Source organism: Pongo abelii, chromosome 2, assembly GCF_028885655.2.
Source record: "Pongo abelii isolate AG06213 chromosome 2, NHGRI_mPonAbe1-v2.0_pri, whole genome shotgun sequence".
Lineage (NCBI taxonomy): Eukaryota > Metazoa > Chordata > Mammalia > Primates > Hominidae > Pongo > Pongo abelii.
The window spans coordinates 189309361-189335933 of record NC_085928.1 but is presented as its reverse complement, the minus strand read 5'-3'; the positions used below and the strand labels follow the sequence as shown (position 1 = coordinate 189335933).

The 26573-nt window shown below is 41.7% G+C and overlaps 2 protein-coding genes across 10 annotated transcripts in view; both read right to left on the bottom strand.

The window, feature by feature from the left end:
- MFN1 (mitofusin 1) overlaps positions 1-1268 on the bottom strand; it is a 44529-nt gene extending 43261 nt beyond the window's left edge. For both annotated transcript variants that reach the window (XM_009239562.4, XM_024244378.3), the window contains exon 1: positions 793-1268. The gene's annotated coding sequence lies outside the window, so the exon portion shown is untranslated. The remainder of the gene's footprint in view (positions 1-792) is intronic.
- A 9641-nt stretch (positions 1269-10909) lies between these two features.
- ZNF639 (zinc finger protein 639) lies at positions 10910-25288 on the bottom strand. 8 transcript variants are annotated; one of them, XM_054553028.2, is made up of 8 exons: positions 25150-25288; positions 23434-23477; positions 23093-23211; positions 20720-20790; positions 20009-20077; positions 18633-18743; positions 15128-15262; positions 10910-14982 (listed from the first exon to the last, which is right to left on the bottom strand). In XM_054553028.2, exons 5-8 carry the CDS (start codon positions 20064-20066, stop codon positions 13829-13831), a joined length of 1458 nt encoding a protein of 485 aa, XP_054409003.1. In that variant the 5' UTR covers positions 20067-20077; positions 20720-20790; positions 23093-23211; positions 23434-23477; positions 25150-25288; the 3' UTR covers positions 10910-13828. The 8 variants fall into 8 exon arrangements, with proteins under 8 accessions (XP_054409003.1, XP_063578422.1, XP_063578423.1 ...); XM_063722352.1 differs by lacking the exon at positions 25150-25288 and adding an exon at positions 24599-25117; XM_063722353.1 differs by lacking the exon at positions 25150-25288 and adding an exon at positions 23929-24671.
- Positions 25289-26573: the final 1285 nt, after the last annotated feature.

Here is a 26573-nt window from a genome sequence, read left to right as displayed (position 1 = left end):
CCTTTGGTGAAGAAGAAACTAATTGTGACTAAGTCTGTCACTGCATGTGACTCGAAAGTACATCAGGGAACAGGGTTAGTGAGACGAAGCCAAATTCACAAACAATAACGAAGTTATTAAGTTTCTCAACCTGAAGCTCTAGGTGAGTAGGAGTGGATATGCAGAGTGAGGAAATAAAATTCTAAGATCACAATGTGAGGCTGACATTTAGAAAGGTAAGGCTTCAAGAGGGCATTAACGCTTCCAGCCAAAGTACCAGAAACTTCAAGGAATATAAGTTTAAGAAAGCATAGGTGGTTTCTCAAGAAAAAGACACCAAAGACAAACAATCACGGTCTAATCCTGGTGTGTACATGGAAAAGAACAGTGGCCATAAAGAAGGCGGATTCTTCCAGAGAGTCAAGAAATGACCGCGCGAAGGAGCTGCGTGGGAAAAGCCGGGTGGGGGTAACGCCCCGGTCCAGCCGGTGTGAACACCTGCCTTAGAAAAGGCCTTCCACCTTTCCACACCGGGCGCAGGAGTCAGGGCCAGAGCCCACCCCCGCCCCGCGCACGACCGTCCAGGTCCGGATCTCCCACTCCCACCCCCGAGCACGGCCTCGTGGGCTCCGTGGGCTCGACTCGGCCGCCAGCCCCGTTCGCCCGACAGTTGGCTCTCTCCTTTCCCACAGGACCGCGGCGGGCGGCGCCTCGTCACACAACGCTGCGTGCACGACTCCCGCCCCCAGTCCCCAGTCGCTCGAAGGTCACTCCGAGCGTCGCAAACGTGCTGTCGAGGCAGCCGGCACTCACAGTCTCCGCTTCAACTATCACCCTGCAACAGCAACTCGGCCACAGATCCCAAACTGCCTCATCTTCCCGAGAAGTTAAAGGCGGAGAGGAGGCAAGGGGAGTGGCAAAGGGCGGTCACTTCCGGTCTCTTGCCTCCTCTGTTCTGTTTGGCTCCGTGGCCGGAAGCGCATCTATGCCAGGCGCCATTTTCCTTAAGGGCAGAAGGCAAGGCTTGTTGTGGGCAGACTGCTACCAGGAGAGTGGTTTTCCGTTCTCCCTTCCAACTTCTTCCCTTCCCTTCTCCCCTCAAAGTGTCCAAGTCTCTGCCCAGCCTAGGCTTAGCTAGCTTCCAGTGATGGTGGTGGCTGACGTCTGTAATCCCAGCACTTTGGGAGATCGAAGGGGTGGGATATCCCTTAAGCCCAGGAGTTCGAGACTAGCCTGGGCAACATAGGGAGGCGCCCCCCCCGCCCCCGCCCCGCTTCCTCCTCCCCGTCTCTACAAAATAAAAAAATTTAAAAACCTAGCGAGGCGTGGTGGCACACACCTGTGGTCCCAGCTACTTCGGAGACTGAGGTGGGGGGATTGTTTGGGCCCGGGGCTGCAGCGAACTGTGATTTATCGTGCCACTGCACTCCAGCCTGGGCAAGAGAGCGAGACATTGTCTCCAAATAAATAAATTTAAAAAATGACAAAAGAAAAGAAATCCAGATCGTATTACTTTCTGAGCTTAAAAAGCTTTCCAGGCCGGGCGGGGTGGCTCACGCCTGTAATCCCAGCACTTTGGGAGGCCGAGGCGGGCGGATCACAAGGTCAGGAGATCGGGAGCATCGGCTAACACGGTGAAAGCCCGTCTCTACTAAAAATACAAAAAGTAGCTGGGCATGGTGGCGGGCTCCTGTAGTTCCAGCTACTCAGGAGCCTGAGGCAGAGAATTGCTTGAACCCGGGAGGCGGAGGTTACAGTGAGCCGAGATCGCGCCACTGCACTCCAGCCTGGGCGACAGAGCCAGACTCCATCTCAAAAAAAAAAAAAAAAAAGCTTTCCAACAGCTTGCCATTATACTTAAAATTCAAGCTTCGGATGGTAACCACCCAAGGAAAGCCTCCACCTTGCCGGCTGACTAGCCAGAACTGATACAAGACACGGGAATTGCAAATAAAGACTTAGTCACGCAGAGCCGGCTGTATGGGAGACTGGAGTTTTATTATTACTGAAATCAGTCTCCCTGAGCAGCACTGGGGAGCAGAATTTTTAAGGACAATTTGGTGGGTTGGGGGAGGCCACTGAGCCAGGAGTGCTGATTGGTCAGGGATGAAATCACAGGGAGTGGAAGCTGTCTTTCTGCAGGAGTCAGTTCCTGGGTTGGGGGACACTAGATCAGATGAGCCTGTTTATCGGTCTGGGTCGTGCCAGCTGATCCATCAGTTCTGAGCATAGGTAGTCTCAAAGGGAACTTTTACTCTATTTTGTTTGAATTTTAAAAATCATGATGGTATCCTTTTATTAGTTCTGTACTTAATAATTATATTTAATATAATTACTGTATTTTAAAGCAAGAGTGGCATATTACAGGCTATAAATTATAGCACAGTAATTAAATGTTTAATATAGTAAGTAATAAGAAATTTAATCCATTGCTTTTGTGTGTGGAACATGCATATTACCAAAAAGCCAGGAGAGTAAACACAAAGAAGGAAAAGAATTTAAATATAAAGGCTAAAACCAACATAGATATTAACAAAAACTAACGTTATTTGAAATTATCAATTTGACGTATCACTGCCAAATCTGTTCAAGAACATAAAAAAATGAAAGAAGACACAAATTAAGGGGAGAATAACTATAGATATATAATATAAATGCCAACAAATTGAAAAGCTTAGATGAAGTATAAAATCTGGGAAAACATCAAATACCAAAATTAGACCAAGAAAAAATAGAAAACTCGAATAGGCTAAGTTTCCCACATATTCAAAAATAGCCAGGTCTAGATGATTTTAGGGGTAACTTTCTATTACATGTTTAACAAAAAGATTAATCTTGCTGGGCACGATAGCTCACGCCTGTAATCCCAGCACTTTGGGAGGCCGAGGCGTGTGGATCATGAGGTCAGGAGTTCGAGACCAGCCTGTCCAATATGGTGAAACCCTGTCTCTAATAAAAAACACAAAAATTAGCCAGGGGTGGTGGCAGGTGCCTGTAGTCCCAGCTACTCCAGAGGCTGAGGCAGGAGAATCACCTGAATCTGGGAGACAGAGGTTTCAGTGAGCCAACATCACGCTACTGCACTCCAGCCTGGGCCAAAGAGCGAGACTCAGTCTCCAGAAAAAAAAAAAAAAAAAAAAAAAAAAAATTCACACTTATGGACTACAGAGGCAAACATAGGAAATATTAGCTACCTGAGGCCAACGTTGTATTAGAATTTTTTTTTTTATCCAAGTAGGGTTTTCCTAGGAATACAGAAATCATCAAACAGAAATCAATATAATCCATAATATTGACAGACCAAAGGAGGAAACCCACATTTATCTCAATACATGCAGAAGGAGTAATTGCTAAAGTTTAATACATATTTATAATAAGTCCTAATATTTATTTATTTAATATTTATTTGCTATAAGCAAAGCTCTAATATTTATTATTTTTTAAATTATCAACCATTTCTCTTTATTTCCCTTGTTCTCTGCCTATACTTACCCAACTCAATATTTAAAGCATGTTGTTACTATTAAAGTATGTGATACTCTTGGAGGAACAAACGATGGAATGTAATTGTGTAAGATACAGATTTACATGCTAATTATGTCCATGGGGAGTTGGTATATGATAAAATTGGTATTATGAATCACTGGGTAAGATAAATTATTTTATTGCATTGGAGAAATTGGTTCAGTTTAATTAACAAAAATAAAGTTTGAATCATATCTATATACAAATTCAGATGGGTATAAGACCTAAACATGAAAAGTAAAACCAGAAAATTAGGAAAAAAGTAGGAAAATAATTTGGGGACATTTTAGTTGGAGAGAATTTTGTAAAATTAACAGGCAGAAGGTACAATGTAAAGGGAAAATGTGATGAATCTATTACATTAAATTTAAGGATTTCTGTTTAACAAAAGACATCCATAACAGACACGTAGGAAATCTATTTTTTGCAGTATATATTGCCAACAAAAATCAATAGTTAAAAATAAAGAACTTCGGAAAACAGAGCAGAAAACCCAACAGAAAAGCAGACAAAGGATAGGGAGAAGCAGTTCACAAAATGAAAGTTAAAATGACTAATAAGCATATTAAATAGTCTCAACCTTGTTAGTAATCAGATTATGCAAATTTAAACAATAATAATGTACTACTTTATACCCTTAAGATTTACAGGAAATTTAAAAGTTGTATGATATTGTTGATAAGCCTGTGAGGAAACATGATCTTGCTGATGGGAATATAAACTTTTAGTCATTCTGCATATATTTTGGAAGTACTGAATCACAAGTATATAAAAAACTTACAAGAACGTGTATGGTAGGTAGCATTATACAAAAGGCAAATACTTAGATACATGAAAGTCAATTTGATATTTAACTGAATTGTAGTTCAGAAAGGTGACAGTTTTCTGCATTATATGGTAAATCTCTTTGAGGTCAAGAACCATAGTTTATCTTTGTATTCCTGAGCACTTGGCTTGATAGTAGATATTCCATAGCTGTTAGTTAAATAGAAGCATAGTAAAATAGTCTTTTTGTTTTGTTTTGTTTTGTTTTTTTGAGGAGTCCCGCTCAGTTGCCCAGGCTGGAGTGCAATGGCACGATCTCGGCTCACTGCAACCTCCACCTTCTGGATTCAAGTGATTCTCCTACCTCAGCCTCCCGAGTAGCTGGGATTACAGGCATCCGCCACCATGCTTGGCTAATTTTTCTATTTGTGTAGAGACAGGGTTTCACCATGTTGGCCAGGCTGGTCTCGAACTCCTGACCTCAGGTGATCCACCTGCCTCAGCCTCCCAAAGTGTTGGAATTACAGGTGTGAGCCACCACGCCCAGCCCGTAAAAATAGAAGTTTTTAAGGTTAAAAAAAAAAAAAAAAAAGTTTTTAAGGAAGGGGGTGTCCAATCTTTTGGCTTCCCTGGGCCACACTAGACGAAGTATTATCTTGGGTCACACATAAAATACACTAACGATAGCTGATGAGCTTGAAAACAAAACAAAAAATTGCAAATCTCATAACATTTTAAGAAAGTTTACAAATTTGTGTTGGGCCATGGGTTGGACAAGCTTGTTTTAAGGAGCTGCAGAACCAATGGACTATTTAAGAAAAACTTAGTAACATCTACTGTTCATGGTCATAGTCACATAATTTATTGCTACTGAACAGGGATTACAAATCAGTCATATGCTTTTGTCCTTTATTTTTTAATGTTATTTTCTCTAAGTGTTTGGTATGACATTCCATAAAAAACACAGGGCACATTTTAACTTTAAAGAAAATTATTTGAAGAGTGGTTAGGAATTTGTCATGTTTATTCTACCTTAAAAAGCATTTGACTAATGATGTTAGAAGATCATTTTTCTGAAGTATAAACAAGAAGTTTTGTCTAGAATTCTGCATTCTCCAATTTCAGTCATTCATGTATCACCTACCCAATTTTTTCCATATCCATGTATGACTATTATTATTTACTTCATATTTTTCACCAATTTGCTTTTCTTAAAAAGTTAATTTTGTCCTAAGTAAAAATATTCATGAATCAAAGTGTTGTACCAATTAAATTTTATACCACATAATTTACAACGAAGAAAGTAAAAACTACATACCATATACAATTATTGTTATTATTATTATTAGAGACAGGGTCTCACTCTGTCTGCCCAGGCTGAAGTGCAGTGGCATGATCAATAATAGCTCACTGCAGCCTTGAACTCCTGAGCTCAAGCAATCCTCTCACCTCAGCCTCCCAAGTAGGTGGGACTACAGGCACACACCACCATACCTGGCTAATTTTATTTTAAATTTTATTTTTTTTTTTTTGAGACAGTCTTGCTCTTTCACCCAGGCTGGACTGCAGTGGCACTATCTCGGCTCACTGCAAGCTCCGCCTCCCGGGTTTGAGTTCACACCATTCTCCTGCCTCAGCCTCCTGAGTAGCTGGGACTACAGGCGCCCGCCACCATGCCCGACTATTTTTTTTTTTATTTTTTTATTTTTAGTAGAGACAGGGTTTCACCATGTTAGCCAGGATGGTCTCGATCTCCTGACCTCGTGATCCGCCCACCTGGGCCTCCCAAAGTGCTGGGATTACAGGTGTGAGCCACCGCGCCCAGCCTATTTTAAATTTTTGTATAGATGGGATCTCACTATGTCGCCCAGGCTGGCCTCAGGTGATCCTCCTGCCTTGGCCTCCCAAAGAGCTGGGATTACAGGAGTGAGCCTGTGGTGACACCCAGACACAATTATTTTTACATGATTTTCACTTTGAGTCTAGACTATATCTCTAAGGTTCATCCCAGATCTAATATTGTGTCATTCTAGGTTAGGTCCTTCTTCTCTGGCATCTTAGTTGCTCACTAACAATGGATGAATGCCATAAGGAATTTAACCAGAATATTGTAACCATAACGAAGTTATTAAGATCTGTGCCATAATGTTATGCTTAAAATCTAAAATAGACACATTCAAAATTTACAAATTCAGCACAAACTGATGCCAGGCAGGTATATATAAAATATTTACAGGGTATACAAGCAAATGATGTGGGATATGGCATGAAGGGAGTAACTTATTTTAAGAGTTTGGAGAACAGACGGAAGGAAGAATCAAAACAAATCTACTCTATCTTAGTCAATATAGGCTACTATAACAATGTACCATAGACTGAGTGGCTTATAAACAACAGAAATTTCTCACAGTTCTGGAGGCTGGAAGTCCGAGATCAAGGTGCCAGTGTGGTTAGGTTCTGGTGAGGCTCTCTTCCAGGTTGCAGACTGCTGACTTCTCATTGTATCCTCACATGGGAAACAGGTGAGTGCTCTCTGGGATCCCTTTTATAATGGCACTAATCCCATTCATGAGGGCTCCACTTTCATGACCTAATCATATACCAAAGGCCCCATCTTCTGATACCATCACATTGGGGATTAGGATTTGAACATATGAATTTTGAGGGGGACATGTTTAGTTCATGGCAACTTACCTTGTTAGTTGGGAAAACTTTAATCTTTTGAAACTTTCTGAAAACCCAAATAAGATGAGTTGTAAAGATAACAGTAATCAGCCATAGAATATAATTTCAGAAATAATGTATTTTAAAAAAGATGAATAAGGCCAGGAGTGGTGGCTCATGACTGTAATCCCAGCACTTTGGGAGGCTGAGGCAGGTGGATTGCTTGAGCCCAGGAGTTTGAGATCTGCCTGGGCCTCTCTTATAAAAGAAAAAGAAAAACAGAAAAGGACAAATAATGCCATTCTGGACATAACTACAAATGAACAGGGTAGGCAGGAAACGTGGGAATTCTGTATTCTCAAATTTTAGCCAACCAAAATCCAGAACAGCATAGTGAATAGCCTTAAAAAGAAAAAAGAAAATTACCCACCAGAAATTACATTTGCTGAATATGATTCCAATTTCTGATTTCAGCTTTACTTTGAAGAGTAAAGGTGAAAATATCAATAATTCAACTGCAGTATTTTTCAGTAGTGGATACACTCTCCAGACAAGATATTAAAAACTAGAAAACTTTGAATTTTCATTCAAAATATGTACTATTCATTACATTTTAGGAATGTAATTCATTCAGCTCAATATTTCTAGCAAGGGGAAAAAAGATGTCAGGTTAGATTCATTTGCCTATGTAAAAACAAACAACAAAGATACACACTTTTAAATGTTCTGTTAATTTCTTTTAAAACTCTCTAAATAATCACCCCTCATAAAGCATGGGAATAAGATTAGTAGATAGTATAATATTCTTTCTAGCAATGTAAGAAAATTTCTTTTTAGAATGAATAAATTACTCTTCACAAATTTATTTTGGGTTCAGATAGTTACCACTTTAACACCAAAGTTACTAAGGAGAATTAACTTAATAAGGAATTGGTGGTGACTGATGCTTTAGTATGGAAATTCGTTATCCAGAAAATTATTTTTCAAATCACTAGTACAAAGTAAATTCCTAACAACTCTAATAGTCTTAAAATCTGTTTTTAAACCTACAAATTGGACATATAACTTTATATAAACAGGTAAACTATATGTGAAAACTTTTAGCTTTGCAAATTTATGTTTTAAATCATGAACGTACACATTTCTTAGATGTGAATGTTGTCTTAAAAGATTAATTTATGGAAAGCCAAATTAACATAAGGAGTATATGTAATCCCATAAACTCAGTGCCATAATAAAAATTCTCTTGTGACTCTATCTTTAGTCATCAGTACCGAGGTTAAAAATTACAGGCAAGGGAATATATATCCCAAAATTTGTTTTATTTATTGGGATGAAACTGTTAATTGTACGGTATACCTGACTAACCAGATTAGTTTCTCCACTGGGTTTACCAGTTGATCTTAACTATTTATTTTCACTTAAATTCTTTTTTGTTTTTTGTTTTTGAGATGGAGTCTCACTCTGTCACCTAGGCTGGAGTGCAGTGGTGCAATCTTGGCTCACTGCAACCTCTGCCTCCCGGGTTCAAGCAAGTCTCCTGTCTCAGCCTCCCGAGTAGCTGGGATTACAGGTGCCAACCACCACACCTAGCTAACAACCCTGTAGATCTGTATAAGTCTATCCTGTAGTCCTTTCGGCCATTTGACAGAAATTGACCAGGGGGTCAGAAACTGGGAATCAGTCTCCAAGTTCTTGCTCACCCCGTGACCTTAGAGAGATGTTTGTCTTTTTAAGAATCTGTTTCCTCATCTGGAAACCAATGGAAATTTTGTTGTTGTTGTTTTTTATTTTTAGTAGAGAAGGGGATTTGCCATGTTGGCCAGGCTGGTCTCAAACTCCTGACCTCAGATGATCCGTCCGCCTCAACCTCCCAAAGTGCTGGGATTACAGGTGTGAGCCATCCCACCCGGCCAACATATGGCCTTTTTAGGCATTAAAATTCCATTAAAAAATTAACACAGCAGCTTGGAAAATATACTAAGTCTCTCGTAAAAGGTAATAAGACATACAAGCAGGCCAGGCATGGTGGCTCACGCCTGTAATCCCAGCACTTTGGGAGGCCGAGGTGGGCGGATCACGAGGTCAGCAGATCGAGACCATCCTGGCTAACATGGTGAAACCCGGTTTCTACTAAAAATACAAAAAATTAGCCAGGCGTGGTGGCGGGCGCCTGTAGTCCCAGCTAGTAGGGAGGCTGAGGCAGGAGAATGGCGTGAACCCAGGAGGCGGAGCTTGCAGTGAGCGGAGATCACACCAATGCACTCTTGCCTGGGCTACAGAGCAAGACTCCGTCTCAAAAAAAAAAAAAAAAAAAAACGCAAAGTGGAAAGTGCCAGGATTAAGTAACTCAATGCTTTGTAAATCAGATTTAATAATTAGGAATACTGCTAGTCTATTAAAAACAAACAAAAGCCTGTAACAATTCAGCAAACAATAGATTATAAAACTGTGAAATTGACAAATATACAATTCAGAGAAATGTAAGAAAGGTAATTTAAAATGGTAAAATTGGCAAATTTATAAGCAGGAAAAGAAGAGGCTTTTTAGGGAACAACCATTTTCAATTTCTGGAATACAGGGAAATCTTTTGGAATTTCAAAATAACTCATTGTAAGATGAAGATTTAAAACAGCAAGAAAAACAATGATGACCTATCACTACTGTTCACTGCTGCAAAGAATTCTACTGGAGTGTTTTTTTTTTTTTTTTTGAGACGGAGTCTCGCTCTGCTCGCTCTGTCCCCCAGGCTGGAGTGCAATGGCCCGATCTTGGCTCACTGCAAGCTCCGCCTCCTGGGTTCACGCCATTCTCCTGCCTCAGCCTCCCTACTAGCTGGGACTACAGGCGCCTGCCACCATGCCCAGCTAATTTTTTGTATTTTTAGTAGAGACGGGGTTTCACCATGTTAGCCAGGATGGTCTCGATCCCCTGACCTTGTGATCCACCCGTCTCGGCCTCCCAAAGTGCTGGGATTACAGGCGTGAGCCACCGCGCCTGGCCTGAAGTGTTAATAAACATCATCAGTTAGGTAATCTCAGACTTGAATTGTGGTGCAAGTCACAAGAATACAGTGAAAATGTCTGTCTCTGAAGTAAAACAAAACAAAACAAAACAAAACAAAGAACAAAACCAGGAGTCTTAATTTTTTTAGGTAGGTTTGTTTTTCTGAAGTTCTTTAAGTTAAAAATAAAGCCTGGCCGGGCGTGGTGGCTCACGCCTGTAATCCCAGCACTTTGGGAGGCCGAGGTGGGTGGATCACAAGGTCAGGAGATCAAGACCAGCCTGGCCAAGATGGTGAAACCCCATCTCTACTAAAAATACAAAAATTAGCTGGGTGTGGTGGTGGGTGCCTGTATCCCAGCTACTCGGGAGGCTAGGCAGAAGAACTGCTTAAACTCAGGAGGCAGAGGTTGCAGCGAGCCAAGATCACGCCACTGCATTCCAGTCTGGGCGACAGAGCAAGGCTCCATCTCAAAAAATAAATAAATAAAGACCAACTACTTCAAGCAATTTATGGTCAATCATTGATTTGAAAACTGGGCCAAGGCAAAAAGGCTTTGTGGGACAAACTGTCATTTGGATAGGTCCTTAAGCTGCAGATTCATCAAAAAGTACAAAATTATGCCGGGTGCAGTGGCTCACGCCTGTAATCCTAGCATTTTGGGAGGTTGAGGTGGGCAGATCACAAGAGGTCAGGAGTTCAAGACCAGCCTGGTCAACATGGTGAAACCCCATCTCTACTAAAAACACAAAAATTAGCCGGGCGTGGTGGCACACGCCTATAATCCCATCTACTTGGGAGGCTAAGGCAGGAGAATTGCTTAAACCTGAGAGGTGGAGGTTGCCGTGAGCCAAGATCATGTCACTACACTCCAGCCTGGGCAACAGAGCAAGACTGTCTGGAAAAAAAAAGTACAAAATTACATGGTTCTGAAACTTGGATATATGTCTCTTGAGTAGCTGCACTGCAATCTTTTCTTCTTTTTTTTTTTTTTTTTGAGACAGTCTCACTCTGTCACCCAGGCTGGAGTGTGGTGGCGCAATCTCGGCTCACTGCAAGCTCCACCTCCTGGGTTCACGCCATTCTCCTGCCTCAGCCTCCCGAGTAGCTGGGACTACAGGTGCCCGCCACCACGCCCAGCTAATTTTTTTTGTATTTTTAGTAGAGAGGGGGTTTCACTGTTAGCCAGGATGGTCTGGATCTCCTGACCTTGCGATCCGCCCATCTCAGCCTCCCCCAAAGTGCTGGGATTACAGGCGTGAGCTACCACGCCCGGCCTACAATCTTTTCAATTACTAACACTTGATCAAAATGTAAAGCAGCAAATAGATTAAAAGAAAACAAACAAACCAAGGCATTACTTAAGGTGTTTTTCCGAAAATCCAATTCCTGGAGCTAGATGTATAAAAAGCATAAAAACAAAATTATCAACAACTAGGTTAATTAATTGTTAGGTGAAGTAGTCACAAAAAACATCCCAGGGACAAAGGTTAGGTTTATGTAACATGATGTAATGGAAACATCACTAGACAGTAAACCAGATAACCTGGATCCCACTCCCATATGACATAACTGTTTATATGTACTTGGCCTCATAGCGATCTACATTTCTATTTCTGCAAGAAACTTAGAAAACTGGAGGGTTTAGACCAGATGCTTTCTAAGGTTATCTTACAATTTAAACTGTTACAATTTTAAGTCTTCTGAGAAACATTTGTATCAGCCGTAACAGGAATGTTATAATTAGATGGAATGTGAGTTGCTAGGAACACAGGTATGCACATACAACAAAAGAGTGGGGATAAAAATAATACCTTCTAAGAATACTTGCAGCCACCATTGTCCATAATACCGTCTAAGAATACTTGCAGCCACCATTGTCCAAACAGACTAAATTCTTGAAGTGGGAAAATCATTGGTCATAAATTGATCTTCCACTTATATCAATAAACCTAAAAAATAATATTGTTAGCAGTGCTTGTTAAATTTGAGGGCAATGATACACATAATTCTATCTTTTTTATACTGCTGTTTCAGACTCTGCTACTCAATTGTGTTCCCTCCCAAATTCATATGTTGAAGTCCTAAACCTCAGCATCTTAGAATAATGACCTTATTTGGAGATCAGGTCTTCAAGTTAAAAGGAGGACATTGGGAGGGGCACTAATCCAATCAATATGACTGGAGTCCTTATAAAAACAAGAAATTTGGCCTGGGGCAGTGGCTCATGCCTGTAATCCCAGCACTTTGGGTGACTGAGGCAGGTGGATCACCTGAGGTCAGGAATTTGAGACCAGCCTGGCCAACGTGGTGAAACCCCTTTTCTACTAAAAATACAAAATTAGCCTGGCATGGTGGCTGGCGCCTGTAACCCCAGCTACTTGGGAAGCTGAGGCAGGAGAATCACTTGAACCTGGGAGGTGGAGGTTGCAATGAGCTGAAATCGCGCCACTGTACTCCAGCCTGGGCGACAAGAGTGAAATTCTGTCTCAAAAAAGTAAAAAAGAAAAAAAAAAAAAAGAGGAAATTTGGGGACAGACTTGCACACAGGGAGAACACCATGTGAACATGAGGCTATCCATCTACAAGCCAAGGACAGACCTGAAACAGATCCTTCCCCCACAACCCTCAGATGGAACCAACTGCCAATAACTCCACTTTGAATGTCTGGCCTCCACAACTGTGAGACCATAAATTTCTGCTAGGTAGGCAACTCAGTTTGTAGTAATTTGTTATGGCAGCCATACGAACTAATATTGATGCTAATTTATCATTTTATTAATAAACAAATGTTGTAAGTTATACATTTTCATGCCAGCAACCCCTATCTCCCAGATCTTCCTAACTTTACATTAAATACTTCAGTGGGTTTTCTGTCAATGAACAATTTGACATCAGAAATTTGGGCAAGAGTCAGGCATAATGGCTCATGCCTATAATCCCAGTGATTTGGAAGGCCAAGGTGGGAGGATTGCTTGAGTCCAGGAGTTTGAGACTGGCCTGGGCAACATAGCGAGATCTCATCTCTACAAGAAATTTAAAAACTTAGCGGGCATGGTGCCACACGCCTGTCAGTCCTAGCTATGCAGGAGGCTGAAGTGGGAGGATTGCTCGAGCCTGGGAGACTACAGCCCGGGAGCTATGATCAACCACTGCACTCCATCCTGGACAACAGAACGAGACCGTCTCTAAGAAAAAAATATTAAGTCTGTGAATGAATTTATGGTTCCTCAACAGAAAATGAAACATCAAGTTATGAATGAGTTATGATACAGTTATTTTTTATTGTGTAAGCCCTTACTAGTTCCTCCCTCATCCCATCTTAAAATATTCAACAATAGATAGGGGCTCAAAAAAATTTTTTTTAAAAAAACAGACTGCCGTGAAAACCAAATCTTTTCTTCCTGTGATAATAGTGGCTTCCTAGTGTTATTTCTTATTAATGGGAGTATCCGTGGACTTAATTGTATATTGCATTTTAGTTCTGGTCGTGTAATAATTTAATGACTTCATACACAATAAACTAATCTTGTCTTGAGTTTTAAAAAGAAAAAGTTACTAGCACCCATGGTTAAGGAAGGAAAACTGTAGCTCATTTCTTCAATACATTTGTTTCTTTTCAATTCACGAAATCAGAGAACATGCAAGAAACAGGATGACAGTCACCAAGAGTGGTTAAAACTACAAACTATCACGGAATTGAAAATACCACATTAAAGATATATTTATATACTGAAAATGGAGCAATGCCAATAAAATTTTATAATTTAAAAAAGTTACTTGTTAAAGGCAAATTTCATAAGTTGTGTTTACAATCATCTATTTAATCATCTCCAAAAAAAGGATGAATTTATTATTTTAAACTAACATTCTGTAAGTTAAAGAGAATAATCAAGTTGTCTCATGGACTGGAAGGTGACTTATTAATTCCCTTTCATTTCCAAACCTCATCAAGCAGTCACTACATTTATGAGGCAAGTCAGCTGAATGCTTGAAATCTAGATGAATTTTAAGATCTTCAATTTGTCCTGTTGAATATTCACAATATTGACATAAATAAATCCCTTCAGATAAATGTGAATTTAAATGCTTGCAATATTCTAGCATACTTGAAAAGCCTTTCCCACAGTCATCACAAACATGAGGAAAAATTTTTGTATGTTCAATAGCAACATGCCTGTTAACATTTGTATGAAGTCTACTCCGAAAACCACATACTTGACATACAAAGAAGTTTTTACATTTGTCAAAGGTAATTTTGCTTAAGAGGCTATACTGTCCATGTTCACCATTGTTATACTTATCACTTAACTCTATTAATTTACATGCATGCTCATTTACCACATGGCTATGCAAGTCTTCTGGATCATTAGTTTCATGTTCACAGAACTGACACAAATACTGTTCATCACAGCTGTGCTCCTGGAAATGCAGGTAGAGTTCACTGCTTGAGGAGAACTGTACATCACACTGTTCACACCAATAGAGGTGATCACTAAAATGGGTGTCTGCAATGTGCTGGCTGAGGTTCTCAAAAATTACTGTCTTATAATCACAGTATTTACAAATGTAGGGATCCTCTTCATGTAGTTTGGCATGTTCTATCAGAAGCATATTGGTGGAGAAACTTTCCTTGCATACTCGACACACATTTGAATCGGTACGTTTATGCTTCAGGATCATATGCTGCTTTAGGTCAGAAAAATATTTGCTGTTAAACTCACAAAGTTCACATTTATAGAGGCCACTGCTATTAGCTCTCAGTAAAGGCCATTTCTGCTGGGCAGTCACATTCAAAGCTTGGCTCTTGTCAAGAATTTTACAAAGTTTAGCTGGCGGTTCTTCATCAGTTTGGTCTTGGAGACTTTCAGAGGAATTGTTTTCTGTCTCTATATCATAATCCTCAGAAATTGCATGCACTTCTACAGCAATTGGAACATCTTCAGCAGTGTGAACTTCTATAGGACTCTCCTCTTGGGTTTGCTGGTTGACTGATTCAGGTGAGTCACACTCTTCATCACAAATTTCAATATCAGCAGATTTTTCTGAAGAATAAAACAAACCTATTATATGACTATAACTAAATAAGATCTGTTAAATACAACTGGGCAAAAAGAAATTTACTGCATGCACTTTTTTTTTAATTCACCAATACAAAATATATCAATGCTATAAATTAGTTCCCCCAACCTGCAGAAAAGGCAGTGTGGTCTAGAATTCTAAGTACAGGACTGGGAACCAGGTAGTTCTGATTTCTGTTTCTGGCCTTGATTCCATCTGCAAATTTTGGCAAGTCATTTGATGTCTCGGTATCAGAATCATCATCTGTAAAAAGGGATTTGGAAGAATACTTATTATTTATATAATCAAAGCATTAATTATAGAACAAAGCATCAATTTTTAAATACGATTTTGAATTCCAACAGGAACTAAGGATTTGGATTTAGTCATAAAAAGAGAAGTTACCTATATACCTCAGACACAGAAAATCGCTCAAACAAGCAAATGCTTTAGAATTGATGCCCCATTTGGACTAGATTACACTTTTTGAAGTTCCTTAGGATTTTAAGTTTAAATTACTGAGTTTGAATAAGCCTTTATACCCTCAGGCCAGCCCCAGTGTTTCAAAGTTAGCACAGGGAAACTGAAATACAGGTTAATAGTGAAAACTGGGCTTCAACATTTTGCGAGGGACCAAGTTTTGCTCAGTCTGCCAAGGCTGGAGTACAGTGGCATGATCGTGGCTCACTCACTGCAGCCTCAAACTCCTGGGCTCAAGTGATCCTTCAGCCTCAGCCTCCTGAGTAGACAGGACTACAGGCATGCACCACCAAGCCCGGGTAATTCTTGTTTTTTTGAGATGGGGCCTTGCTATGTTGTCCAGGCTGGCCTTGAACTCCTGGCCTCAAGCGATCCTCCCACCTTGGCCTCCCAAAGACCCGGGATTATAGGCGTGAGCCACCACACTCAGCCCATCCATCATGTTTTCTTAAAATAGATTTTATTTTTTAGAATAGTTTTAGAATTACAGAAAAATCTGAGAGGATAGTATGGAGAGGTCCCATGTATCCCAGTTTCCCCACTACTAACATCTAACATTAGTGTGGCACATTTGTTACAATTAATGATCAATACTGGTATCTTATTAATAAAGTCAATAAAGTCATCTAAATGCCCTTAGTTTTTAACCTAATGTCCCTTTTCTGTTCCAGGATACCACATTCCATTAAGGTGCCATGCCTCTCCATGCTATTGCTGGCTGTGGCAGTTTCTCACTCCTTGAGGAGTACTAATCAGGTATTCTGTAGGATTCCTTGCTAATGGAATTTGTCTGCTTTCTTTTTTTTTTAAATGATTAGGCTGGAATTATGGATTACTGAAAGATAGATCAGAGGTAAATTGCCATTTTCATCACTTCTTATCAAGGGTACATACTATCAATATGATTTATGGTTGTTGATGTTGATCTTGATCACCTGGCTAAGTCTTTATCGGGTTTCAACACTATAAAGTTGTCCTTTTTTTTTTTTTTTTTGAGATGGAGTTTCACTCTTGTTGCCCAGGCTGCAGTGCAATGGCGCGATCTCGGCTCCCCGCAACCTCCGCCTCCCAGGTTCAAGCAATTCTCCTGCCTCAGCTTCCTGAGTAGCTGGGATTACAGGCATGCACCACCACACCCAGCTAATTTTGTATTTTTAGTAGAGACAGGGTCTCTCCATGTTGAGGCTTGGTCTCCAACTCCTGACCTCAGGTGATTTGCCCGCCTCAGCCTCCCAAAGTGCTGGGATTACAGGCGTGAGCCACCGCACCTGGCCTAAAGTTGTGCTTTTACTTTCCATACTTTACCCTTTCTAAGAAGTCACTATGTGCAGTCCATGCTTAAGGAGTGCAGACTTATATTCCACCTCCTAGAGGGAGGAGTAGCTACATAAATAATTTGGAGTTTTATTGCTTCTTGGCCTTTTGGCTAAGATGAAGTCTAATAATTTGGAATTTTTCTGCACAGATTTGCCTTGTCTCCTCTATTTAATAATTTATAACAGCATGAATTCATGGATATTTATTTTATACTCTGGGTTATAATTTTTTGTCCCCAAATAGTTTTCAGTTTTGGCTGTTGGGAGCTCTTTAAGTTGACGTGTGTGCTCCTTTGGCATGCCCCTGTCAAGTGCGTGTGTTTAGGTTTTTTTTAAGTACTTTCCTATTTTCCAGCACTACAAAATGCTCCAGGTTCATCTTGTATATTTCCTGCCCCAGACCTAGAATCAGCCATTTTCCCAAGGAGGCCTAGTTCTTTTTACTAAAGTATGGCATTAGAAACCAAGACCTGGGCACTGAATGTGCTCATACTCACTGTTTCTGGGTGTCATTTCTTTCAGCTTCTCTCAGCTAACAGAGCAAAGTGTGTGTGTACAGTACCACATATATATACACACGCATATCTACAAGCATTCTGTATGTAGCCATCTGAATCTATAGTAAGCTAAACATGAATGCATACTGATGTCTCTAACTCTCTAACTCTACATGTTTTTTGTAATTTATATTTCTGTGCCTGTAACGGGAGCTCAAGGGAACTGGGACAATCTGGTTGCAGAAGAAGCTTAAGCGCAAGTTGTAAATTGTTATCATTCACCAATACTCTAGAACAGAGGAGCCAATAGAAGATCCAACATTGAAAAATACCAAATCATCCTCTGTTCTTTTCTTCCACACTATGTGCTATAGCTGAGTAGAACCGTGTCTAACACTATTCTTAACCTTTCAACATAAATATTCCCAACTCTGAGTCACTCCTGAATTGCCACCAATTCCTAACCAACTAAAGTGGGTTTAGGGCTGAGAGCCGTGGCTCACACCTGCAATCTCGGCACTCTGTGAGGCCAACATGGGAGGACTGCTTGAGGCCAGGAGCTCAAGACCAGCCTGGGCAACACAGCAAGACCCTGTCCTTACAAAAAAATTTTTAAAAATTAGCCAGGCATCGTGGTGCATGCCTGTAGTCCCAGCTACTCAAAAGGCTGAGTGGGAGGATTGCTTTAGCTCAAGAGATCAAGAATGCAGTCAGCCATAATCCATGGAGTGAGACACGGCTGCATGGGTGACAGAATGAAGACTGTCTCCCCCTAACCCCACCCCCTTCAAAAAATGGACTTAGGAGAGTGCACTTTTTTATTTATATGTCAGAAATAATGTTAAAAGTTAAAATTACAGCCAGGCACGGTGGCTCAAGCCTGTAATCCCAGCACTTTTGGAGGCCAAGGCGGGCGGATCATGAGGTCAGGAATTTGAGACCAGCCTGACCAACATGGTGAAACCCTGTCTCTACTGAAAGTACAAAAATTAGCTGAGCGTGGTGGCACGCACCTGTAACCCCAGCTACTCAGGAGGCTGAGGCAGGAGAATTGCTTGAACCCGGGAGGCGGAGGCTGCAGTGAGACAAGATAGCGCTGCTGCACTCCAGCCTGGGCGACAAAGCGAGACTCCATCTCAAAAAAATGATAATAATAATAATAATAATTAAAATTACTTGCTTTCTTAAAAAAATACAACTTTGTTTTCTTACATTATAACAAATTTCAGAGACTTGTCTGTTTTGAAATCATCAATCCACATTTTACCCACATTTTCAAGTAAGGAATAAAAAATGTAAAAGCAGTTTAAAGAAACATATTTTCGAAAATATTAGATATACCTTTGTTGTCAAAATATTTTAAATCTGGCTGTCTCATAGAACAGACACTGTAACAATGATCAGAGAAAATTCCATTGAATCCATCTGCAATTCTGCTTATTCCAGAGGAATCTGAACATAAAATGAAAAATATTTCAAGCACAGTAAACATATATATTTAATGAGAAACTTCCCGTTATCTAACTTATACAAATGTTCTTAATTATAGTATCTGTAATGAAAATATTATATATTTTCAACTTTTAAAGCTTTTATATTTCAGATCCGATACTGACACTGGACTTTGAAAGAACCACAAATTACATACTTTAAAACGTTAACAACTTTGAAATACACAAGGATACATTTGTTTTATACTCAGAATCACACAAAATAAAAATACATGATAAACACTGTATTAACTGCACAAAACAGTGAAATAAACACCAGGAAGGTGTGCCATGTCATGCAGAGAAAGGTTATTACATAGGGGAAATGGTAAGGACCACTTAGGGCTTCTGAATATAGTCATTTCAAGTCTTGTCTAGGAAGGGCCAGTAAGCAGTATACTAGGCTTAATTTCTTCAGATATGAAGAATGTGTAGGCTGGGTAGACTAATAGGTAAGACTGAGATGGTCCCAAGTAAATGTAAGCGAGGTGTATTAGAGATGGCCACAAAGACCCCTTTTCTTATACTGCCAACACAGCAGAGCCAACCTCAATGAAAGGATCTAAAATTACACAGTCATCCAGCCTGGCCAGCATGGTGAAACCCCATCTCTACTTTAAAAATACAAAAAATTAGCCGGGTGTGGCGGTACACGCCTGTAATCCCAGCTACTTGGGAGACTGAGGCAGGAGAATCACTTGAACCCAGAAGGCAGAGGTTGCAGTCAGCTGACATCACACCACAGCACTCCAGCCTGGGCTAGAGAGTGAGACTCTGTCTCAAAAAAAAAAAAAAAAAAAAAAACTACGCATTCAGAATGAAAGTTTACATTTCCTAAAATAATAGAGAGGATAAAGTCTTTTTTCCCCAATAATGTAAAATATTTTCTACCAAGGTTGTCATTACTGGGTCTTAAGCACAGCTTACGAATCAGACATGCAAATCCCAATGATGCTATATAAGTAAATAACCTTGGCTATCTAATTTTAAATATTTATAACCCATAGACCTGTGAGGAATAAAATAATGTCTGTAAAGTTCTTATGTGTGCCTAGCACATGGTAGACAATAAGGAATATATATTCAGATAATGTATTTAAACCGTTCTTTTACCTAAAAATTGACCCAGATATTTAAGTCTTATCTGATCACTTAGGAGAAAATGGATGAGAATGTAATTTTGTGGGAATTAATCCATACCCAACTTTAAAATAATTATACACTGACCTGAATAACGAGACGGGTGTAGAGTCTTCCTTTTTCTTTTTTTAGGATACTCATTCATATCTTTTCAATCTAAAAAATGAAAAAAAAGTAACAAATACGTCACAAATAACAACTGTTAATGCCGTTATAAAAATTCTAACTGAAGAATTTATTGGCAATATGAAATATGTGAGCCACTTGAAAATCTACAGTATAAGAAAAATGTTAAACAATGCCTCTGTATTTCAGATTGTTTTCCAATCAGGTTTCAAGGCAGAAACTGATTTCTGTTTTCTTTCTTACGGAGGTTAAAAAATTCTTTTCCAAATGTTGATATAAATTGTGAGAACTGGATAATTACAATAAACCACATGCTTATTTTATTTTGTGTACATATAAAAAAAGAAACACTGTGCCTATGGCACTATACTAGGAGTTTTATAGGCACATTTCCTACCATTGGAAGTATTTTTATGTAGTTTTCAAGCTAAAGGCGGAGACATTTCCTTTAAAAAAATATTGTCACAAATATGTACCAGCCTCCTGGCTTCCAGAAAAAAGCACTCATCACATAGATCAGAATATAAATAATTTTCAAGAAAAAAATCATTTTCCTATTTATGAGGTAACATTCAACGCTCCACTGAGAACACAACAGGTGCAGCAACCACTGTCCAATTAAATTCTCATTAACTGTTACAAAATTAATTAGTTTCAATACAGTCCACTTACTTGGTATAATTCTTACTACTGGAGTGAGGAAAAATGAATTACAATAAGTTTCTGTAGACGGTAAAAAATGCCTGTAAGTAAAACACGAAAGAAGTTAGTAAGCAAAAATATAGCTCATTTCTGGTACTGAATAATACAATGGCACCAGATCTTTAATCAATTGGAAAGTTATACAGAACTAATTAAGATATATTATTTTGAAAATAATGTACTACAACACTAAAAACTGTATATATTGATAAATATGTGATTATATGTAAATTTCCACATTTCTTTGAAATGATTTACCTTCTATAGATTTTGAGACAGTCTCACGCCTGACCTATAGTTAAATCTTTTGACACCGAATAGGAATATGAATCTGAATTAATGTATTCATCCATAAGGAAAGCAAGCGTAATGAAAGCAAACCAAATTATAAACTTTTTTTTTGTTTTTGATACCGAGTTTTGCACTTGTCACCCAGGCTGGAGTGCAATGGCGCGATCTCAGCTCACTGCAACCTCTGCCTCCTGGGTTCAAGCGATTCTCCTGCCTCACCCTCCCAAGTAGCTGGGATTACAGGCGTGTGGCACCACACCGGGCTAATTTTTCTATTTTTAGCAGAGACAGGGTTTCACCATGTTGGCCAGGCTGGTCTCAAACTCCTGACCTCAGGTGATCCGCCCACCTGGGCCTCCGAAAGTGCTGGGACTACAGGCGTGAGTTACCTTGCCTGGCCCAAATTATAAACTTTAAACTGTTACAGCCCTTATAGATTATTTATTTAAGAAATAAAAGTGGCTGGGCACAGTGGCTCACGTGTGTAATTCCAGCACTCTGGGACGCCGAGGCGGGTGGATCACCCCAGGTCAAGAGATCGAGTCCAGCCTGGCCAATATGGTGAAATCCCATCTCTGCTAAAAATACAAAAATCAGCCAGGCGTGATGGTGCGCACCTGCAATCCCAGTTACTCAAGAGGCCGAGGCAGGAGAATCGCTTGAACCTGGGAGGTGTAGGGCTGCAGTGAGCTGACATCGTGCCACTGCACTCCAGCCTGGGCAACAGAGCAAGACTCTCTCTCAAAAACAAAAAACCAAAACCAAAAAAAAGAAAAAGAAAAAAGTAAAAGTGATAATAATAATTTACTGACCACCAATTATGTACCAGGCTGTGAACATACTTTATCTCATTTAATCCTATGTAATCGTATGAGATGCAAAATTCACATCACCCTCTCAAAATCATTATTTCCTTCCTGTTATTCAGGAAACTGAGGCACAGTAAAGCCAAAGCTAGATACTCAGTAAATGCTGGGGTTGAGATTTGAATAAAGATTTACCCAACTTTATTAATCTATTTATTTATTTGAAACAGAGTCTTGTTCTGTCACCCAGGCTGGAGTGCAGTGGCGCAATCCTGGCTCATTGCAACCTCTGCCTCCCCAGCTCAAGCGATTCTCCTGATTCAGCCTCCTGAGTGGCTGGGATTACAGGTACCCGCCAGCACACCCAGCTTATTTTTGTATTTTTAGTAGAGACGGGGGTTTACTATGTTATTCAGGCTGGTCTTGAACTCCTGACCTCAAGTGATCCGCCCACCTCAGCCTCCCGAAGTGCTGGGATTACAGGCATGAGGCACCGCGCCCGGCCTATAACGCTCTTCTTAATACCAAGGTGATACACATGACAGGTGTTCTAGTTGAGGTGCACATACTATTTTTGCTGCTTCACTAAGTTCTGGGTATATCAGCACTGAAGTGATATAATACGGCAGGGAATGAGATAGTGCTTTTTCAGTTTATTTTATTTTTATTTTTTTTTGAGACAGAGTCTCGCTCTTCCGCCCAGGCTGGAGTGCAGTGGCGCTATCTTGGCTCACTGCAAGCTCCGCCTCCCGCGTTCACGCCATTCCCCTGCCTCAGCCTCCCAAGTAGCTGGGACTATAGGCGCCCGCTACGGCGCCCGGCTAATTTTTTGTATTTTTAGTAGAGACGGTGTTTCACCGTGTTAGCCAGGACGGTCTCGATTTCCTGACCTCGTGATCCGCCCGCCTTGGCCTCCCAAAGTGCTGGGATTACAGGCGTGAGCCACCGCGCCCGGCCTTTTCAGTTTATTAAGCATTTTCCTAACCTTTATTCTATTTCATCTTCAAAATGGTCCTGTGCGGTACATGGAGGGGTTACTATCAAACCCATTTACATTTTTACTGATGTGGAAACAGCCTTAGTGAAAGTTAAGTCAACTAATAAGTGGGAGAACCAGAGATGAAAATGCAAGTACATCTTGCTTCCAGTTCTTAGCTACCAGTTGGGAGAAGGGGAACGGAATAGCCTAAAGAAACAGACAACCATGAAATGTACAGAAATGATACCAATATACAAAATGCCTCACCTCGCCGGGCGCAGTGGTTCACACCTGTAATCCCACCACTTTGGGAGGCCGAGGCGGACAGATCACCTGAGGTCGGGAATTCAAGACTAGCCTGACCAACATGGAGAAACCTGGTGTGACTGAAAATACAAAAATTAGCCAGGCGTGGTGGCGCATGCCTGTAATCTCAGCTACTCGGGAGGCTGAGGCATGAGAATCGCTTGAACCCGGGAGGCGGAGGTTGTGGTGACCCGAGATCACATCATTGTCCTCCAGCCTGAGTAACAACAGCGAAACTCCGTCTCAAAAAAAAAAAGAAAGAAAAAAAGAAAGAAAGAAAAAAATAAAATAAAATGCCTCACCTAACAATGTAAACAATCATTCCTTGAGTAACCATCTCAATTCACTGCATTCAAAAATTAAAAAAAGAAGAGCTGTTAGGATTAATATAGCCCAAAGCTTCACACTTCATGTTCTAAATACTCTAAAAGTATCAGGGAGAACACTGAAAACACTCAGCCGAACATGTTAAGTAATCTCTTGTTATTTCAGAATGCATCTCAAGTTCTTTGGAATTTGAAGAATAAAAGTAAGAAAAGGAAACCACGCGTGGTATTAAAATTAACGTTGCAAGCTGGCCTGGATTCAGGCTGTTAGGTTAGAGGAGGAGGCACATGGATCAGGAAGGGTTTGACTCCTACTTAGGGCCGAACAATAACCAAATGTCTATCGGACTTCCTTTCAGCACAATGGTGATGCCTACTCAAGACCAAAAATGCTAACCATCCTTCATTTTAGCAAACATTTTTATGTGCCTTTTGTGTGCATAACAGCCTTGAAAAAACTTAGCTTCTTACTCAAGGATGTCAGAAACATTTGCTCACTAGTCTTCTTAGCAGGAAGATTCTGAATCACAAGCAACCTATCACACAGTCCCCTCTCCCTCTGAAATACAAACGACATATGTAACACGTGTCACTGCAGGAAAATCAGAAAAATGTTTAAAATTTTTTTATATCACCTAGAAACCAACATCTTTCCACCTGTCATTTTTTTCAACCAACAAGAAAGTCTATGCACAAAATACAATACATACAACAGGCAGTCAGCAATCATCAAATAGATAAACGTTTTAAAAGGCTTTTCATGCAATGTATAGTCTTTCTTCCTAATTGCTATAAGACGCCTTTACAGTAAAAGTAAATAACTCCATTTTTAACGAGTTTAAAAAGAGTTAAGCTTTTTCGTTCTCATTAAAGTAAGTATATGCTTTAAATTGTAAAAGAATTGAAACAAAACATGTTGCAGGAGAGCCTGAACTAGAATCCACTACATGTCCAACGAGGAGGCAGTCTTTACTGCAATAACACAGAGTCACTAAATACTTGATTCGCTATTTTTCAGTCCGGCATAAATCTTTCTCTCTTTGGGAAAAAAAAAAAAAAAAAAAAGGTACAAACTGCTTCAAATGACTCGTTTCCCTAGACAGTACTTAAAGACAAAACCAAAAAAAGGGTTTCTAAGCACCGTAACGAGTGAGGCGACTCTCGGCTGGAGGCTTTGGGCGCCAGCATGGACGCCCTGCTCTCCGCAGCTACAACTCGTTGCGCGAGCCCGGGGATTCGCCGCCGGAGGTCACGAAGCCGCCGAGCAGGGCCGCAGCGCCAGCGAGGACCCAGGATCGTCCCGAGCCCGGATGCAGCCAGACAAATGCCCGTCGGAGGCGCAGGGCAGGAGTCCCCGGGACTTAGCCGCCTCCACCCCGGCGCCACGCACCAGTCTCGCCCGGGCCCAGAAGCCGGCGCCGAGGAGACTCCCAAGCCCCGACCCCAAAGGTTCCGTAAAGACAACGGCAGCAGGGGGCCGAGGCGAGCCCGGCCAAGGCTTCCTGCGCAGGGGGTGGAACTGCCTTCGGGATGGGGGAGGGGAACCCCATCCCGTCATATAGCTAAGGCAGAGTTTCCAAGTAAAGGGAGCTCCGGTCTCTCCCGCCCTCTCCCGTTAGAAGGTGCGCCCGCACGCCCGCGTCCCCTGGAGCAGTCCTGCGCCCGGCCCACCCGCTCCTCCCTCACACTCACCAGTCAGTCCCCCGAGGCCCGCCCGGCCGGCCCACGCAGAGGCGGCGGCGGCCGAAAGCGCGGCCGGAGGGGCCGCGCGGTCCTTCCCGCGGACGCACGGCGGCGGGCAGCGCTGCTCCGGCCCTAGCGCTCCCGGACGCTGTGCTGGGCCGACCCCTCTCCCTCCCCGCGCGCCCCACGCCCTGAGCGCCAGGCCCCTGGCCCAGGCTCCGCGGCCGCACTGCCCTGGCCGCCTCGCTCTGCGCCTGCGCCGCGCACCTCAGGGGCCCGCCGAGAGGGCGGGGAGGTGACGAGGTGAGGTGGGGGCAGGGAGCGGGCTGCGCGAACGCACCGCACACGCGGCCTGGGAGGGACCACCGGCCCGCAGCCCCGGGGGAGGCCTAGCGGCCCGCGCCCCCTGCCGGAGGCCTTGCGCCGCCGCAGTCTCCTTCTGGGCGGGGAAGAGCCCCTCCCGAGCCCCGAGGGCGATCCCACCCTCTAGGATTACTCCACGCCAGGAGGCCAGCGAATTTACCCCGCCCGCCCTCACCGCCCCCTCGAGCCCTGGGGAACTGGGAGAAACGTGGCACACAGCGGCACCTTTCCCACGCTGCTCCTCAAGGGAAAGGACGCGAATGGTCTTGCCCAGGTTAGGCAAGGCAGATGGCATTTCAGACCCCGAAGTGTGCCAGCCGCCTGTTGGGGACAAAGAGGCCGAGGACCGCGTCACAGTTTTACTGAGGCCACACCAGAGAACCACCCAGGGCTGGGATGCTGCCCTCAGGGCAAGAGGGTGAAACCTGAAGACTGCGAGTCGGTGTTGGGTTTCACCCGATTCCTTGGCTCAAGAAATAGTGGAATGAATGAGGAGTTAAGAGGGACTGGACTCGACGATTTAAGTCCTTTCTCGACTTTGACTTTGTTTGAGCAGCTGTAGAAATGATTAAATTACACGAGCATAAATAAATTTGTGAACATGGTTCCATAAATGATCTCTGTGCAAGTGTGGTGTATGTTTAATTCAGTCCTTTTGACAATGAGTTGAGGTTTTTAGTCACATTTTACAAAATAGAAAAGTAAATGTGTGAGAAGCTAAAGACTGGGTCTTAGTTCATTTTGGTAGCCTAAGCCCCTGAGGTTCAAACGGTTAAGAGGATGACTGAGAGCCACGTGGATTATCAGGTACCCAAGGTCACTCTGATAGTTAGGACTGTGATGATGTCTCTTTGTTCACGTCCACTGCGTTTTCTGATAACCACATGCTAATCAACCAATCAATCGCTGGAAAATAATAATCACAGACTTTACTCTGATCCCTTCACCATCCCCCAGGAGATAAAGCTATATTTGAAAGAGACACTACTTTGTGAGGCTCAGTTTTTATGACCTCCCAAATTTTATGTGCGTACTCAGCTCAAATAAATGTTCGCGAATGCTAGTATGGC

Bases quoted from the DNA above. Each gene is read 5' to 3' on its own strand.
- ZNF639 (XM_054553028.2), bottom strand. From the start codon at position 20,066: ATGAATGAGTATCCTAAAAAAAGAAAAAGGAAGACTCTACACCCGTCT. The intron at 15,263-18,632 runs GTATATCTAATA...CCCTTTTTACAG, and splicing joins AAAATATTTTGACAACAAAG to ATGATGATTCTGATACCGAG. The intron at 14,983-15,127 runs GTTGGGGGAACT...TTTATTCTTCAG, and splicing joins CCACACTGCCTTTTCTGCAG to AAAAATCTGCTGATATTGAA.